Here is a 15124-nt window from a genome sequence, read left to right on the forward strand (position 1 = left end):
ACGTTTTATTTAATCATGGTGTAAACATGTATTTTAATGTTCCTTTTTAGCTTTGCATATCACAAAGACAATGAAGAGCGTGGAAGTTCCTGAAACAAAAACAGCTACTTTGGAGTGTGAGGTATCCCACTTTAATGTCCCCGCTGTCTGGCTGAAAAATGGAGTGGAAATTGAAATGAGCGACCACTTTAAGATAGTTGTACAGGGGAGACTACATCAGCTAATCATCATGAACACAAGCAGTGAGGATTCTGCTGAGTATACATTTGTCTGTGGAAATGACAAAGTCAGCGCTACGTTGACAGTGAAACGTGAGTACATAGACTTTGGATAATGGTGCTATGTGTTCCGTATACCTGTGCATAATTGTTATAATCACTGTTTGGTTCTAATTGTCACTATTTAACACATTCTCTTTAAATCTTCTGATCAGTTTTCTAATATTATATAAAAAGCAATCAGCATGATAAGAAAAGATGGTACATGAAATAGTAGCAGCGTGTGCATCATGTATGACTTCCATATAATCATCAGTGTGTTGACTGATAGTTGTACATATTTGGAAGGATTTACAACCATATTATTATTTATGAATAGATATCAGAATGCAAATGTGTTTTTTAACTCTATATGCCTGGTCGCGGAAGAGGCCCAATATAGGTTGTTGCATTTCTAGTGTCAGGACAGGTTTAATCAACTTATCAAGCAAATGTTCTAATATATTTATCATTTATGTCATGAACAATACTTGCTCCCCAAAGGAAAATATTTAAGAAATTAGGTGAAGAAATAATGTGGTTTAGGATAAATCTAATCACTTCACATGCTTTCCCATCATTGCTCCTCTGGTACTTTTCTTAAAACAATCATATGTGTTCTTCTGAGTTATGCAATTGTGTATTTCATTTGTCTAATTATAGCTTGTGGAGGTCTGGTTCTAGCTACTTTTCTGCCATATTTTAAAAAAACCTGCATTGATCATAGCAAGTGCCTCTGACTGTATTAGGCAAAACCAAAGGGGATGATGGACGAAGTGTTGAACATTGCAAGCCATCACCCCCAGTCAACTGATCTGGGTTTAATCCATCATCATTCTTTATCTCACTCCACTACCCCAGTTCAGACATGGCCATATGCAAATCAGTCTGACCCTGTGCCTCATGGGAACAGTCCAGCCCGAATTGCCAAGCCGTGTCTTCCCTGGACCGGAAACAATCATCCTGGGACCGGTTTCTAGCTAATCAGCCATCATCAGCCAGGCTAGCTTGAATCCAGTGGCAAAGTGAGCAAGGGACCCACGTCTCGGCACACCCTGCCAACTTAGGGCGAACAAAGCAAAACCAAAGGAGATGATGGATGGAGTATTCAACATTGCAAGCACTCACCCCCAGTCAACTGATCTGGGTTTAATCCATCATTATTCTTTAGCTCACTCCACCACCCCAGTTCAGACATGGCCATATGACTATATTAGAGCACTTCTTAACCAAATTTAAGTTTTCGTTTAGGTGAGTTATAAATGTATTAGATTCAAAACGTCAGCACCACTGGCCAGGTAGACTTAATATTAGGAAATAATACCAATTTAGAAGTATCATATTTCTGGATAATCTAGAATATGCACCAACTAAAAATCTGTATTTTACCTTTTTGCAGCTATCCTAATTACCTCAATGCTGAAAGATATCAATGCAGAAGAAAAAGATACTGTGACCTTTGAAGTCACTGTAAACCATGAAGGAATCACCTATAAATGGCTGAAAAATGGTGTTGAGATCAAATCAACTGACAGATGCCAGATCAAATCCAAGCAGATGTCGCATGCCCTCACCATAAGAAACGTCCACTTTGGGGACGCTGCTGAATACAGCTTTGTTGCTGGAAAAGTAGTATCCAAAGCCAGTTTGTATGTAGAAGGTAGGTGTCCCAATTTCAACCCTGTGTTTTGAAGCTATCTTTATTTTGATTACATTGGTAAGCAATAATATGTTTTTTCCCTCCCCAGCTCGTCACATTGAATTTAGGAAACATATTAAAGACATTAAAGTTCTTGAAAAGAAAAGAGCCACCTTTGAATGTGAAGTCTCAGAGCCTGAGATTTCTGTTCAGTGGATGAAAGATGGACAAGAACTCCAAATTACTGAGAGGTAATGTTTGAGAGTGTGCATGTGTTTTCACTTGAAATAAAAACAAATACTCTATAGCTAGAATGCTTTCACAAGGCATGAGTATTCATTGTTTTTATTTGAGCCAGATCATTTAACACCATGAATTGTATTTTCAAATCCTTTTATTGAGAATGTTTACACTTGAATATATCAGTAATGCATTGGATCATTATTTATGCAATACGTAGAGTCATGTACCTTCTTTGCATCTGCTGGGATTTATCTAGCATGTATTAGCAAAAAAAGGATGCTATATTCACAGTGAAACACTGAATTTTTAACAGTCTTACTGAGTATTTATATTCTAGTGATTTGATGTTCTACAATGTTACTACATTTCTTAGAATAAAGATTCAGAAGGAGAGGTTTGTGCACCGCCTGTTGATTCCAAACGCCCGGCTGTCTGATGCTGGCCAATATACTGCAGTAGCTGGCGGAAATATGTCCACTGCAAATCTGTACGTAGAAGGCCGCGATGTTCACATAAAAAGCATTCGCAAAGAAGTGCAGGTAAAAGTCTTTTTGTATAACAATGTTTATTTGTTCAGTATTCCATGCCTAAAACCTATACTCTCTGACTGTTATACCAAGCAATGCACACATTCTAAGATTATAGAACCATACAGTAGGATATACACTTAAAAGGAACATAGACCATGGTTTAGCAAACTAAAGCAAAATGATAAAATTATTTACAAAGGTTCACTGATTGCAGTCAAATAGGAAAACAAGGTTGGAACAACTTCAAGTTCTGGCTTCCTCACTCAAAATCATTTCCACTAGACTACGTCTGTTCCCTTCATGCTTGTATGCTTTTTGTCAGTTTCTTGTTCTCAATAAAAACCAGTACTCAAGAAAACTGGAAGCGTTCCTCAGCTCCAGTATCGAAAGGAAAGTGATAGCCATTATAGGGTGAATATTTCTGACACAGATGTCATTGAACCACACTTGTAATTTATAAAATAAAAAATAATTCATAAAAAAGTAATTTTGACTAAAGGTCTCCTACTACTGTTATACTACCAAAAACACTGACAAAATCTCTGAAGAGAACTGGGTCTGTAGAAAACATAGAATATAGACAGAACGAGGGCCAAGCAAACACACTAAACAGCTGCGCGTGGTAGTAGGAGGCAGCATCTCTCAATTGCTTTAAGCGGTAGTTATACTTTCTGACCTGAGTAAACATGGTAGTAAAATGTTTGGTTTTATTCTACATTAATGCCCTATGCACCCCTTGAGAATAAATGAATTTTCTTTTACATGATTTTCCTTAATTGTGTAATGCCGGCCACATAAAAATAGCAATTTCATTTCAGTATTTTAATAACATCTCTCACACCCAATTCACTCCAACACATAATGTTTCTACACCACATAGCTCATTAGGTCTTTGCGACAAAAATTGGACAGTATTTTATCTTAATGCATAGGCCATACAGAATGCCAATTAAGGGAAAGTGCATGCTGGAGTAAAACTCAGCATGGTGTAGTCTACTCAACAACACGCTATCACAACTACCCCAATTTGGCCTACAACATAATTGTATTTTAGTATGGCTGTGACAGACACGTTCATCCATTGATGTCATAAAGGGATATCCAGAGGTAGCAACTGCTACTCCTGGCTTGTCTTTTGCTACCCATGGTACTATCCTTGCTACCTCTCCTCATAGGTGTCACAAAGGCAATGGCAAGAACAAGTAAGACGGACTCAAAGAACCCTGTCTACTTTCTGCTGTTTCTACTCCTTGTCGTTTCATTAACCTCCAAACAAAAAATAGGAGGCTGTTATTAGGTGATAGATATGACCAGGGGTCACCCCTGTGATGTGTTCTGGGCCCGATGGTGTGTGATGCCTCTTTCCCTACACATGACATTCTTGTGAATTAACATTCATGGATGTGACCACTCTGTAGTGGATTAACACATCATCGTAGGGTGTACATTTTCATGAGAAAATATGATTTTTGGTTGATGTTGCAAACATGGTTCAGGTCCCTGCCCACCCAAGCGTATATACTGAAAACATTTAGATAGGGTTTTTAAGACAGTAGATATAAAAGATTTAAAAAAATAGTAGTTGGGAAAGTTGGGCCAGTTTGCCATATTTTAATTTAAAAAAAAACATTTTTTTAAGGTTGTTGAGAGACAGCGAGCTGTGGTTGAGTTTGAAGTCAATGAAGATGACGTAGATGCCCGCTGGATTAAAGATGGCATTGAGATCAACTTCCAGATTGAAGAAAGATACCAATACGTAGTGGAGAGAAGAGTGCACAAAATGTGCATCACTGAAACCAGAATGAGTGATGCTGGAGTATACACCTTCCTAGCAGGCAGGAACAGGAGCTCCGTTACTCTCTATGTAAACGGTATGTTCATTTTCCATGTCCAAATCAAACATGTATTTCACTGTTTCTGAATCATGGTGTTACTGGTCAGGCACTGTTTTATCTCTTCTAGTTAGTTTCCAAAAGTGTATGTGAAGTTTTACAGACTGTGACGCATAACCCATTGCTCTAGCGTCGTTAAAAGCCATTAAAAAACAGTTTGGTACTTTTCAGTGCACTTTTTTGTGTGTGCTTTCCTCATGCTGCTGCATTACAGTTCTTACTGAGAGGAGAGCTGTGTGATCAACATATGTTGATTCCTTTCTTTGCTCTAAACTAATGTGTTTTTGTTGTTGACAATTTTATTTGATTTGCATACACTGCACATGCAGGCTGGTCACTTATAGCACCCCCACACTCCCGCCTGATTTGTGCAATGGAATGAAATGATTAGGCAGCATCCAGAGTTTGCAAAGGATTTAAAAGTGATAGGCTGTACTATAGTTCCCTATACAATTCAAAGGGCACGCTTGGATACTGCAACAAACCAATTTCCAAACGTGCCAAAGAAATCAGATCTTAGTAAAGATAGCCTGTATTTTGCCCATTCCACCAATTCGGAAATAATCAACATACCGCAAAGATAAATACTCCAATGTTTCTATAGTTCACAACAAAGGAAACAACTTGTTTATGTATGTTAAAGAATTCCTCCCACCAGTTAAAATTTTTTTTTTATTCTCCTCTTAAATACATGTTTGTCTTTTTAATTCCTTATTTTAAGGTACCTTACAAAAAATATAGGTGATCATTGTCAGTAAGGTTTATTAGCACCTTCTGATAACAATGATGCATGCTTTGATTGTATTCTGAGTTTGGCTCTCAGGTACTGCTGGAGGCTGATCATGACTTGTATCAAAATGTCATTGCAATCATTTAAGTGTCCTTTTTGCTCTATTTCCTTGCTGAAAACATAGAAAAACTGTGTTTTAAAAAATGTTTTTATAGATTGCTACCTAACGAACTTCAAGTGAGCAGTGTGACTTTGTGAGAATGATTATTACATTAAAATGAATTGGCAATACTCTTTTTTAGGAACTATGAATCTTTCTGAACTATACTTAAGTGTTTTATTGGCAGTGAAAATGTACAGATCTTTTTTATCAGATTAATAATTTACGGTGTGGAAAACTTTTTTTAAATATTATGATGCTTTTGAAAATGTAACTCAATCAAATTTTCTTCTAACATCACTGTGAGTTGTTGTGTGTTCTAATTACATGATACATTATGTTTACAGCTCCAGAGCCACCTGAAATCTTGCAGGAGCTAGAGCCAAGCACAGTGGAGTCAGGCAAACCAGCCCGATTCTGTGCTGTAGTGTCAGGCAAACCTGTGCCCAAGATTTCTTGGTACAAAGAGGATCAGCAGCTGTCTGCAGGATTTAAATCTAAGTTTCTGCATGATGGACAAGAATACACCTTGTTACTCATTGAAGCTTTTCCTGAAGATGCAGCACTGTACACATGCAAAGCAATCAATGACTATGGTGTGGCCACTACTTCAGCATCCCTTACAGTTGAAGGTAACATGCTAAATCAAATGTGTTTCTAATTTTGCTGAAAATGGTATGCTGTGCACCTTACACTCTACGGATGTATCATAAAAGACATTTCTCTTTGTTCAGTACCAGAAGTTGTCTCACCGGATTTAGAGGCACCATCCTACCCACCTACCATAATTGTACCAGTTCGTGATGTCATTACTTCTGAAGGACAATCAGCTTGCTTTCAATGCAGAGTTGCTGGCACAGGTGAGAACAATTTACTCATTCAATTGATGATTGTTAGAACAGAGTACTGACATTTGTCCAAACAGGAAAAGATAGATTCACAGATCACGCCAAAGTTCATAGGATTTGTTTCTTCTGGTAATTATTATTTCTCAGCTACAAAAACATCTCCTAAAACTGGTCTTTTAATGCCAAAGCCCATGCTACAAGATTCATCCTTCATCTTGCTGACATCTCCTTGTCAGTGCATGAAAACCTCTGACCAGATTTACTAACACTTGAGCCCTTACAAGGTCATGCAAAGCAGTGGACAGCAAGGCATTGGTATATACTTTTGAGTGAAAAATATATTTTGGCCTGGAAAGGTGCTCTTTTTTCAGCAGAAAAACAGGCGTTACTGGGGTGTTTCAGTGCAAGCACCCATAGTTTGTGACACAAAGTAAGATGTAATAAGATTTTGTCAGACCAGGCTTTTTGTAAAAAACTAATTGACGCAGGTGGTAACAAGGAGAAAACGTTTTAATTTCTCCTAAAAACCCTCACATTGTATGTGAGTTGAAGTTAACAGCACACACCAATGTGTGGGATCTTTCTGTGTTTGAATATATGTAGAAAAATATGTACTGGAAATGTATACTCCACTACAAATCCTATGCTAGACAGTACTCGCAGTCTTGGATATGGCTCTGCACTGTGTTTTACTCTTTGCGCAGTGTAGCATTACAAAATAAAAACTGGAAAATAGTAATTCTGGCGCACTGTTTCAAAATCTCTCTTATCAGCTGACTTTACTCCCACATTTTAAATATTCTTGAGGCCTCCATTTAAAACCGTTGTGTGCATATCAATCATGAAAGGTTTGTGTGTTCCTCATTCCATGATGTGTTTAATTGGATTGCCTCACACAAATTTATGCTCCTCCTATTATCATTAACATTTAGATCAATCAGTGTACTCTTAAAAACAGCATGATTTATTATGTTTTCTGTATCATCCATTTGTGGCTGTGGATTGCTTCCTTCTTACAGCTATGAAAATTAATTCACCTTTTTTAGTCACACACGCAGAAAACATCAGCAAAACAAAGTTGTCATTTGCAGATCAAAATATTTCTAGAAAACATTGTGCTGGGTTTTAGCAGCTTACCGGAATGCATTTCAATTATGTTATATTCAACGACTCAATGTAAACATTAAATAAGAATAATGATTTGTATGAACAATGTACACTACGTAATAGACATAATATATGAAACCCTCTTACAAAGGTAGTTATATGCAGAAATAATTACACACACTCTTATAATTTGAGGTGGGCAGTCACCCACCTCAAGGAATAATAAGACTAACTGGTCAGGATGAAACCTAAAAACACTAAATTAACCAGAAGTCAACCCCCTAGTAGCTATGGCACAGAGCAGACCAGCTTAACTTATAGAAAGTATTCACGAAGTATGGAAACAGTTGCAAAGTCAAAACACCAAACAATAACAATGCCAAACAAAATTGGAAACATAGAACAAAATGACACCAAAATGACAAAAATGGAACATGGGAAACTGGAGAAATGAATTTGAGCATTTTAAGTAAAAATAGTGCCAAAAAGCATTAATCACCTGTTAGAGCTAGTGGTTTCTGGCCAGGTGAGACTCATTGAAGCCAGACAGAATCCACAGTCTTAGATAGGATGAGTATGACACACTTGCCTGATAGCCTGTGCTCACCCTTAGGTTGCTTGGCCCAGAGCAGTCAGGCTTATCCTAGAGGCAAAGTGTAAGATATTGGCACAACACCACCCTCACAACACACTTAGTACACTACTTGCAATCAAAACAACATACACATTGGATATATGCATTATAGTTATAAGCAATTGTCAAACTCTCCTATTAGCAGCAGAAAGGCATGAACATGTATGTACTAGTCATAGGTATTCACTTGCCCTGTTATCCCTTCAGCTTCGTAAGCAACATAAACCCATGTGCGTAAATTCCCGGAGGTGTTCACGATCCAAGCAATTCCTCCCACATCAAAAGTGACAGAAACATACTTGCAGCCTGTTCATAGGAATTCCACTTTTTCGATAACACATTAGCATAGAACACAGCATTCCCAATATCGCATACCCCGTACAGTTGTAATGATCGAGAAATCACAGGTTTTGACTATGCCTCATGACTCATCTCATTAGCCACTCAAACTACACTAGCTAATGATACACGTTGCACCCACTGGCAACACTTTCAATAGATTGTCAGGGCTCCCTAAGGTGGAAGGAAACAGTTACTTTTTTTTTAAATCCGAATTAAGCCTTCAGGCACCCAGCGGCACCTTCATGAGTGCGGGATCCTTATCCCCGGTAAAAGACTGTGACACCGGAAGCTGGCGTGCTATCAAATTGGAGAAATGTTTCCCCTCAGGCGGAGGTACGATCTGCAGTTGCTGCAGGCAGCCAGCCGTGGGTGCACACAAGGCACAACGAGACCCCTCGGGTCCTGTCGAGATATTATCAGTAACAGAGTACCTTGTGACATGGGTCCAAGGACAGGGAGCGGGGAACCTCAGACGGAGGCCGTGATGTCAGGCAGTGTCGTCCTCCTGATCTGGAGGTCAGAGACAATCTAGGCTTCAATAAAGCATGGGTCCCTCGAACTCAGCAAACTACCCCCAACACCCCTCAGACACCACTCTCTTCAGACTTGGCAAACTTCCCCAGCACTCCTCAAACGCCTCACATTCCCGCACCCCAGGTGGGCCACTGAACTTTATGAGCATAATCCTCTGCACAGTGTGATTATGGCGTAGTACAGGACTGCCCTTTTACGAACTGACAAGCACTTCCACCAGTTTGCACTGCACCCTGTCCTTTTTATCTTGTGGAAAGGAGGCCAGCCAACCAGCCCTTGTAGAGTGCTTAGGGACCCAGGCCAGGCCAGTTGGAAATTAGCTACAGGCCAGCAACATCCAGACAAAATCCACCAAGTGATAGTCTCCTTCCTGGAGCACGACAAGCCCTAGGCCACCACAAGTCTGCGGATAATGCAGTTGCAGTCCCTCCTGCTCCTATGGTTCCTCTTATTGATGTCCTAGCCAGTTTAGTATGGTTCCAATCCCAAAAGGGTCTCTAACTACTGAGGCCAGAGCACCAGTAGTTATACTCACAATGGTCTTTGAAGATGAGATCCATTCAAAAGGTCCCCTTTGAAATGCACAGTTCCTCCCTAAATGTTCTCCTGTGTGCAATCCTACCCTGGGAGGCTTGATCACTATCTTTAATTGGGCCAAGACCCCACCCCTTGGAATGCAGGTGCCCAATCCACCCTCTTGTATCCATCCCAAGAAAGCCCCTCAGAGTCAGAGGTCTACAGTTTCCCTTGAGCCCCCCTTTATTGCCTTCTATCAGGAATGCACAGATGTAGCTGTACCCTCAGCACCCAGATGGGGATTAAAGACAGGCGGACAGGAACACAGAGCCACAGGCCTAGAAATGCCAACCTTCCCAAAGTGGCATTTCCACATTAGTAATGTTGTATCTCATTGCATGAGCGGAGAGGATTCGCTATTACTAACTCATCAATATCAAACACGATAAACTGGTACTCTTCTGCATGTAGGAAATACCGCTCAATAGCCTTTCCACTGGCCCCTCATGTCTCATGTTACTCAATGCGAGAGGCAGGCCCCACCGTACCGTACACACTATCCGGCGCCATTCACTACCAATGCATGTAGTACCCATGCCCTGCCTCTTCCCGACACTGTACCCTGTCCCAAAGGAGTACTCTGATGTAGCAAGAGACATGCAGAACTTTGGCAAATGCCAAGCCGAGTAACAGTAACCTGCGGACACAGGCCCTCCAAGACAAGCCTGTGGCACATTTAAAGAGCTACCTCCGTGGGTGGCACAACCAGTGCTGCAGGTGCATGGAGGAGCATTTGAGTTATATGTCCTGGATATATGTCTTACCCCTAGACAAGTGACTTACAGCTAACTCAAATCAGGCAATCATGTATACCAATCACCAGGATGTATATGACAAGCACAGCACTTTGGCACTAAATGGCAGTGTCAAAAGCACTCAAAGTCCTACCGCTAGCACATAGGTCAGCAGAAAACCAGGAGGAACAAAAGTAGAAAGTTGAGGAAAGCACTCTAGAAAGGGACATTTCCAACAGCGCCAATGATAGCCTATGAATATGACTTAGGCAGGAATTCAGGATCCTATGATGGCTTCCGAGGTCTTGAAAGTCCCCCAAAAATGTCATATTCCCAACTTGTTAGGGTTTTCAGATCAGCTCCCCTGTGTCACATCTCAGGATCCCAGGACCACAGAGAGAGCACTTAGAGCCTGGAATCACTCTAGAAGCAAGGGCTAGGGCAGGTCCAATTGGTAGTTGTGAACTGGTAGATTCAATAAAAAAAAAGCCCGCCCCTGTAGCCACGCAGGAGGTCATTCAACGCACCAGTGAAGTATTTCTCTTTGTCCTGGGTACAAGAGGGAGCAGGGCAAGTCCCCCAGAGATCCTCTCATGGCTCAGACAGCAGGTCCAGTCCTCTTATGGTCTCTCCAAGCACTATAAAGTTATATGAGGAGGTTTTTTTTAGAAACCACATTGTGTTAATGAAAGGAGCAGTCCTTTCCCTGTGTCCAGTTCTGGGGCTAGTTTCTTTCCCGCTGGGTTTGAAGCCAGCCTGGCTAGTGTGGACCTTGAAGGCAAAGGCTTTCTCATCTTCAGGTCTCTTCTTACACAAAAATGTGAATGGACAGGCCTCACCTCTGTGCCTTAAAAGTTAATGACATTCTTGGGTGCACCTCAACTGTTCTTCTGGGGCTGATAGAGATTAGATGCTCCACACTGGTCCATCCTGTTACCTGGCCTAAGTCATTGTTCTGCTGTGAGAACAATATTCAGACCTCATCAATGCCAAGCACTTATGGGGCAGCTGCTAGCAGGCTAATGCAAATTAGCATCTAAGAACTTGAGGCAGGGAAAATGTAACTTTCAAAAAGTTGTTTTTCCCACATAGTCATTAAAAATATAACTTCACAAATGAATTGGACATATATACATACAGGATTCACCAAAACATTGTGCAGATGGTTTTAACATAAATTAGAAAAAATTATAAATGTGGCTTAAGTACAAGGTACAAGAAGTAAAACAATAAGGAAGGTAGGTCTCAGGTCAAAGGTCATGTCTTAAGTGTGAATTTCAATATTTGAAAAAAGGAAAAACATGACAGAGGGAGGAAGAGTGGAAAGGTGATGTCTAAGGATTGAAGTTCAAACTGGACAGAGGGAGGAATATATATTCACCTTTCCACTCAGGAAAGGTTCATTCTTGTACTTTATGTTAGAACCATCTGCCCACTATTTTGGCGAATCTTCTAAATCAAAACACATGAAAGATATAATGTATTTCCAATTGATACATTTCTGAGACCACATTCTATTTATTTAAATGATTTGCTGATAACTTATACTCATTTTATGTAAAAATTAATTTCACTACCATGTTTAGTATTATGCAAATTAAAAACACATGAGAAATGTACTGTATTTTGCATATTTTCACTGTGAACTACCCATTTAACAAGCAAATATCAATATAATTCAGAGGGTGACTAGTGTCAATGAATATGAATGATGTATGTGGCACAAAGGCTAATATCAGTGGTAAAATGTGTGGTTGCCCCAGCACCCAATGCATGTGGTACGGGCACATACAAGTAAGAATAAGAGGTGCACAATCTGAAGGCTTCTAACAATGATGACTAGAGAAAAAATAAGCGAAAAATGTGTTGTATGGTGCAATAATGTTATTCAGTGTTTCTGTTAACATGATATTCCATCAAGCAGATGGCTGAGGGCCCGATTCACAGAATTAACTTAAGACAAAATCCTAAACTTACTACTTGTGGTATTCACAGAATGCACTTACTACTTTTGGTATTCACAGAATGGATTTACGACTACTAACTTTATGTCCGCACTCGGGCCGGAAATTCCGTCCCAGAGGCGGAGCTTCCGGCCCAGAGGCGGAGCTTCTGGCCCAAAGGTGGGGATTCAGGCCGGTAGCGGAGTTTTAGCCATGGCCGAAATCTCCACCTCTGTGCCGGAAGCTCTGCCTCTGGGCCGGAAGGTCCGCCTCCGGGACGGAATATCCGGCCCGAGTGCGGACGTAAAGTTAGTAGTCGTAAATCCATTCTGTGAATACCAAAAGTAGTAAGTGCATTCTGTGAATACCAAAAGTAGTAAGTGCATTCTGTGAATACCAAAAGTAGTAAGTTTAGGATTTTGTCTTAAGTTAATTCTGTGAATTTGGCCCTGAGTGTTTTATAAATGTCAACGTTGCCCGATTTCACACATTTACTTTGGTTCAGCCACATACAAACAAGATTTTAATACCCAAATTAATTTTACATACTTTCTGATTAGTCTGTGGTTGTTAAGGAAATCAATATTCCATGATTTACTTGTTTCCGACACTTAGTAATTTCTGTGTTTTGTGAATAGGTTCTTGGACATTACTAAAGAGTACATTAGCTCATGACAATAAAAATAAGCATATTCCCTGACAATTTTAAACTATACATTTCACTTGAAGTTACTAGCATTTTGTACACCAATATTAAATTAGCACATTTACAGAAATATTGCACTTATGATTTAGCAACATAGATTAAACTAATCTTCATATTCACCTTTGTGAGATTGTGGGACAACTAGCTATATTTCTACACAACTGCTAGTATGATGGCAACATACTGCCATAATCAGCCACTTTGGATACAGAAGTAATCACTGCTAACCTCTAATAATATCAGTGCCTAATAAATATTTCATGACTTTGGCCCAAAGCTGTTACTTTTATGATTTAAATGTAAACTTCATTAATACAACGATTTGTTAATTTGTAATTTCCCTATCAGATCTGAAAATTACATGGTATTGCAAAGACAAGGAGGTCAAGCCCTCCCGGTTCTTCAAAATGACTCAATTTGAAGATACTTACCAGCTTGAAATTGCTGAAGCTTTTTCTGAAGATGAAGGGATATACACATTTGTTGCTAGTAACTCTCTGGGACAAGTGTCATGCACAGCAAACTTGAAGTTAGAAGGTATGTTGTAAACATATTAGCTCAGATGTTTTTGCTATATTGACATCATGCTAAATAATGCATGTTAGTAGCCGTCTTGTTGTTGTAATGTGTTTCTGCTAAACTTATGTCATGTTGTCTCTGGCATCCATTAGTTTTCTACACCCTTTGTTAATATAATTGGCTTGTATCTGGTGTTTGTCTCTTTGATGTTGCCAAATTCATCCACAATGCTCCCAATTTCTGTGTAAGTTCATCACTGAAACAGGGTTTCTTATTCCATGTATTCTAAATAGCCTTTTTAAGTTGCATATGCTCAAATGCAGTCTAGAGCAAGATCGATCGACAATGCACAGTGGTGCACATGATAAAACTGAATATATATGTGAATGATTAAAGCTATATCAATGTCCATTTCAAACAAATATCAGCCATCTTATCATACATCTAATTGGTTTTGTACTGATTTGGACTTCTTGGAAGGAAATAGCCAGCAGTTAGCTTTACAATGTAGTTACCATTGCGTTAAACATCATAATGGAGCATGAACAGACAAGCACTAAACAAGCAGGAATAAGCAAAGCTTATGTTAATTAGAGAGCATACCTTGGGGCGGCAATGGCAGTAGAAGTGTAAAGCTATTCATTGGGGTTGAAATGACACTGGGCAGAAGACTCCTGCAATATTTTCAATCTTAAAGTAATATATTCTACAAAATAAACATCTAATATAATAGATGATATTGGCAATATTGGTTCTTATTAAAAATTATGAAGGCTGTTCTTCACAAAGCAAACACAAGGAGTTGATGGACGGAGCGCTGAAACTTTTCAGACACTCATCCCCAGTTACAGATATGGGTTGAATTCATCATCATTCTTTAGCTCACTTCGCCACCTCAGTTCAGACCCAGCTGTATGAAAATCAGTCTTGACCCTGTGCCTCATGGGAACAGTCAAGCCCGAACTGCCAAGCCAGGTCTGAACTGGAAACAAGCATCCTGGGACGGGTTTCGGGGTAACACCCCTCATCAGCCAGGCTAGCTTGAATCCAGTGGCAAATGAGCAAGAGACCCACGTCTAGGCATACCCTGCCAACTTAGGGTGAACACAGCAAACACAAGAAGATGATGGACGGAGCGCTGAAACTTTTCAGGCACTCACCCTCACTCACTTTGCCACTGCATTCAAGCTAGCCTGGCTGATATTGGGTGTTACCCCGAAACTGTTTCCGCCATGCTTACTTCCAGTTCAGGGAAACATGGCTTGGCAGTTTGGGCAGAACTGTTCCCCTGAGGCACAGGGTCAATACTGATTTGCATATAGCTGGGTCTGAACTGAGGTGGCGAAGTGAGCTATAGAACGATGATGGGTTCAACCCAGATCTGTGACTGGGGGTGAGTGTCTGAAAAGTTTCAGCGCTTCGTCCAGCATCTCCTTGTGTTGGCTAGTCTTCACAGACATAATCTACACTCATGAAACTATTTAGAAGTGTATAAATTGTTTAATTACAAAGTGTGACATGTATTGCATTCTAAAATGGCAGCAAGCAAATGCCACATCTTGTAGGTAGATTGCAGGGTTACAGGCTTAAATATTGGTATACTTCTTTTCAGGGCACATAACAGTTAAAGAAGTTACATCAGAGTCACAATGGCATATTTCTTCAACTGTTTCATTAAAGAAGGATCTTCCTTGCCAAAAGCCTGCCTTCATCCAGCCTATTTCAAGCTG

The 15124-nt window shown here is 39.9% G+C and overlaps 1 protein-coding gene across 1 annotated transcript in view; it reads left to right on the forward strand.

Moving 5' to 3' along the window:
* Nucleotides 1-15124, forward strand: part of TTN (titin) — a 379656-nt gene that overhangs the window by 63627 nt on the left and 300905 nt on the right. The window contains exons 34-41 of the mRNA XM_085645211.1: nt 51-311; nt 1657-1917; nt 2006-2147; nt 2513-2678; nt 4309-4540; nt 5799-6083; nt 6186-6311; nt 13224-13412. Of these exons, the coding sequence (XP_085501337.1) occupies nt 51-311; nt 1657-1917; nt 2006-2147; nt 2513-2678; nt 4309-4540; nt 5799-6083; nt 6186-6311; nt 13224-13412 (1662 nt within the window). The remainder of the gene's footprint in view (nt 1-50; nt 312-1656; nt 1918-2005; nt 2148-2512; nt 2679-4308; nt 4541-5798; nt 6084-6185; nt 6312-13223; nt 13413-15124) is intronic.

The sequence above is a fragment of the Triturus cristatus genome, chromosome 3_1 (genome assembly GCF_964204655.1).
Source record: "Triturus cristatus chromosome 3_1, aTriCri1.1, whole genome shotgun sequence".
Classification (NCBI taxonomy): Eukaryota; Metazoa; Chordata; class Amphibia; order Caudata; family Salamandridae; genus Triturus; species Triturus cristatus.